At 48.8% G+C, this 3748-nt stretch overlaps 1 protein-coding gene across 1 annotated transcript; it reads right to left on the bottom strand.

Moving 5' to 3' along the window:
* Window positions 1–2548: 2548 nt before the first annotated feature.
* Window positions 2549–2812, bottom strand: LOC100961275 (late cornified envelope protein 3B-like). The gene has a single exon (XM_003800426.1). The coding sequence runs from the start codon at window positions 2810–2812 to the stop codon at window positions 2549–2551; it is 264 nt and encodes an 87-aa protein (XP_003800474.1).
* Window positions 2813–3748: the final 936 nt, after the last annotated feature.

Raw genomic sequence — 3748 nt, 5'->3', positions numbered from 1 at the left:
TCTAGTTTAAGGAATATACTAGCTTAAGTTTGGCTTATCATTTCTCCCTTAACATCATTTCAAGAATTTTTTTTTTTTTGAGACAGAGCCTCAAGCTATCCCCCTGGGGTAGAGTGCCGTGGCATCACAGCTCATAGCAACCTCCAACTCCTGGGCTAAAGTGAGTCTCCTGCTGCAGTCTCCCAAGTAGCTGGGACCACAGGCGCCCTCCACAGTGCCCAGCTATTTTTTGGTTGCAGCCATCATTATTGTTTGGCGGGACTGGGCTGGATTCAAACCCGCCACCTTAGGTGTATGTGGTTGGCGCCTTAGCCACTTGAGCCACAAGCGCCAAGCCACACTTTTGATATTTGAAGGAAGTTATTTCTCCCTTCTGTTATGATAGGCTGAATTGTGTCTTCCCCAAATTCACACATTAAAGTCTACTCAGAATGTGGCTGGACTTGGAGACAGGATATTTAAAGAAGTAATTAAGATGAAATGAAGTCACAGATTGGGTTCTAACCCAGTATGACTGGTGAGCAGGCTGGGAGGAGTCCTGGAGGCCTAGAGTGGGGTGGACTGGGCAATGGGGATGGTCCAGACAGTCCTGATGGAGGAGGGGGAGGAAAGAGCATCCCTCACCTGGAGCCCCAGGGCCTGGCTTTAGGATATATGGGTGTCTTTTCCCTTTGTGACAAGTGGGGTTAACATCCTGCCCTATTTTAATTTTATTTTATTTTGAGACAGATCCTTAAGCTATCCCCCTGGGTAGAGTGCTGTGGCATCACAGCTTATAGCAACCTCCAACTCCTGGGCTCAAGCGAGTCTCCTGTATCAGCCTCCCAAGTAACTGGGACAGCAGGAGCCTGCCACAATGCCCAGCTATATTTTTGGTTGCAGCCATCATTGTTGTTTTGGTGGGCCCAGGCTGGATTTGAACCTGACACCTTAGGTGTATATGGCCAGCACCTTAGCCACTTAAGCCACAGGCGCCGAGCCATTTCAACAATTTTTAAGTCAGTAGAAAATGTTACCATTGATTCACATGCAAAGTAATGGTTTCAGTGCCAGGGGAAGATGCGGGGTCAGTTGACCGCTGCACTTTCAAAACTCTGGTATGGAATTTTTCTTTCCCAAATAAGGTCTTAATGAAGCTATGACTTATGTGGTTGGAATCTTACTCACATGGAGTTCAAAAACCAATTTTTTTTTTTTTTTGTATGAAAGGTCTTTATTGGTGGGGGAAGGGAGGCTGCAGAGCAGCACTAAGGAGGAGAGAAAAGAGAAGAGAAAAGAGGAGAGAAAAGAGGGGAGAGAGATAAGGAGAGAGCGGGGAAGAAGAGAGAGAGAGTAGAGCAGAGAAGAGCGAGGGAGAAGAGGTGGAAAAGAGAGAGAGCAGAGAAGGAAGGCAGAGGGAGGTGGGAGAGAGAGCAAAAACCAATGTTAAATACTTGAGCCAGGTTGAGAAAGCAATTTAGAAAGAACACTGTAGCTTGGTTTGAAGCAAACCAGGTTAGCACAGCAGTTGTGCTGATGGTCTCTGCAGCCAGACCTGGGCAAGTTAAGACAACTTGTGGTGATTATGTTCTGTATCTGTAACATGAGATAATGAAAGGACCTGCCTTAGAGTGTTATTAGGAGGCTTAATGGCAGAAGTGTATGTCAGACACTCAGGACAGTATCTAGTTTATCTGAGCACTAGTGAATACTTATCTTACAATTATATCCATTTATAAAAATGCCATTGTGTCTCACTTCCACTTTTTTCTCCTTTCCAATTTTCTTGCACAAGACACTTATTTATAAAACCTCAGTACAATTTCTTCTTTGCATCCACAATCTTTGTGGTTTTAACTCTGACCATTGCACTCTGGATCTTTATTGAAGAGACAGCATTAATAGTCATCCCTGAAGCCTTCCTCTCCTCCCCTGGTTCCTCAAAAACTTTTCTACCAGTTTCTGGATTTTTTGCCTTCCCATTCCTTGTCTGCTAGTGGGGGATTCTAGAATATCTTTCCATATCCCAGTGGTAGTTGTCACCTTCTGACAGGCTGGACACCAGGTAAAGCCCTTCCTATACCAAATCACAAGGGGAAATCCTCTAGCAGGCCTTACATGATACCTCCCTGCAGGAGGACCTTCTGGCACAGGAGTTAAGGAGTTAGAGCTCCCATCTTCTGGTCTGGAGTAGGATCTATTCTTCATGCCAGGTGGTGCTGGAGGAGCAGAGGGGAGGAAATGTTCACAGAGCAGCCTGGGTGAAACAAAGCCAGAGAGTTTCCAGGGGTGCTGAGATAACAAAGGTTTATTTCTTTGTAGGGTTAGACACAGGCGATACAATTGGTGGGCACACATTGCCTGCCCTGGCAGATGCTAAGGGGAACATTCTGTGGGTTCCTAGAGAATGGAAAGTCAGAGCTCCCAAGGAGATCAGAGCCCCCTCAGGGGACACCGCAGCACTGGCCAAAGGACAGAGATTCAAGCATGATGAGGGAGCTAGGCAGGCTGGGGATGGTCCTGGGATGTGGCTCCTCTAAAGTTGCTTCTCCCAGTATCAGGATGCAGGTCAGCAGCAGCCCCCACCTTGCTGACCACTGCCCCCATCACAGGAGTCAGAGCTCTGGCGCCGGCATCGGTGGGACCTGTGGTGGTGCCTGTGATGGCTCAGGCAGCAGCCGCCCTCGGTGCTAGGGGTGGGGCAGGCCCCAGGGCTTGGAGCACAGCAGGAGGTGGCTGTGGGCAGACACTGTGCTGGGCTCTTCGGGGGACACTTGGGTGAGGGGCACTTGGGTGGAGGCTGGCACTGCTGCTGGCTCTGCTGGCAGGACATCTTGGCTGGAGGGTAGTGCGTCTGAATAGATCAAAAAGAAAGGTCAAGGCCAGAGCTTGAGGCTAGTCCACTCTGTAAATGGCTTATGGAGTCCTTGCTCCTCTGACCAGCTGCTTCATGAGCTATGACCTTCAGGAAGGACAATGGAAGCTGATCTCAAGTTCAATTCACCTGGTAGGACTTTGCTATCCACTTTGCCCTCCTTCCAGAAAAGAAAGCTGGTATCTGCTAACTGGGCCCCAGTCCTCTGTCTTCACAGAAATATTGAAGCAGATACACCCAATTGGAAAATGACTCCCAGTGGTGGTGTCTGGGTGGGGTGCCTAACTTTCAGGAAAAGAGTGGGGTGTGTGGAGAGCCAGGAAACTGGTGCATTTCACAGAGGTTCCTTGCTCGTCATCCCCCTTCCCTGTTCCCAGCTTCCCTCCAAAGTTCCCTTCCTGCCATCTACACACCAGACACCTCTGATTCACTCCTCCCTACTGAAATCTGTGCTGTCTTACCAACTGAGTCTCTGTCCCCTGCCAGACACTCACCAGGTGTAGAGCAGGCAAGAGATGCTGTCCCTGAGGAGGCTGGCTGTGAGGAGCCCAGGGAAGGAGGCCTTTTATCCTGTGCAAGGCCCATGATGCATGGCCTGGGCACGCTGCTGCTTTCACAACCGAAAGGTGATGGCCAGACACTCCCATGCCAGCTCCTCATCTTCCTGCATGCTTGCAAAGATCCCTGACGAGGAAGAACCAGGAAATCTTAAAGTCTGTTCTCCAGGTGTATTGTGGACCTATCATTTGTTCTCTTTTCACTCATTTAGCTCAGATGCTTTAACTTGGCCTCTGCCCCTTGCTTTTTGCACTGAACATGCAGAGACGCACGTGACATACTCTGACCTTGAACATTTCAAGTTTAACTAGATTAACATCAGAGAAGTAAGCATAT

Source organism: Otolemur garnettii, unplaced genomic scaffold (genome assembly GCF_000181295.1).
Source record: "Otolemur garnettii isolate 467f Iridium unplaced genomic scaffold, OtoGar3 scaffold00174, whole genome shotgun sequence".
In the NCBI taxonomy this organism is placed as follows: Eukaryota; Metazoa; Chordata; class Mammalia; order Primates; family Galagidae; genus Otolemur; species Otolemur garnettii.
Note: the sequence above shows the minus strand (reverse complement) of the source record. Positions and strands in the feature narration are given on the sequence as shown.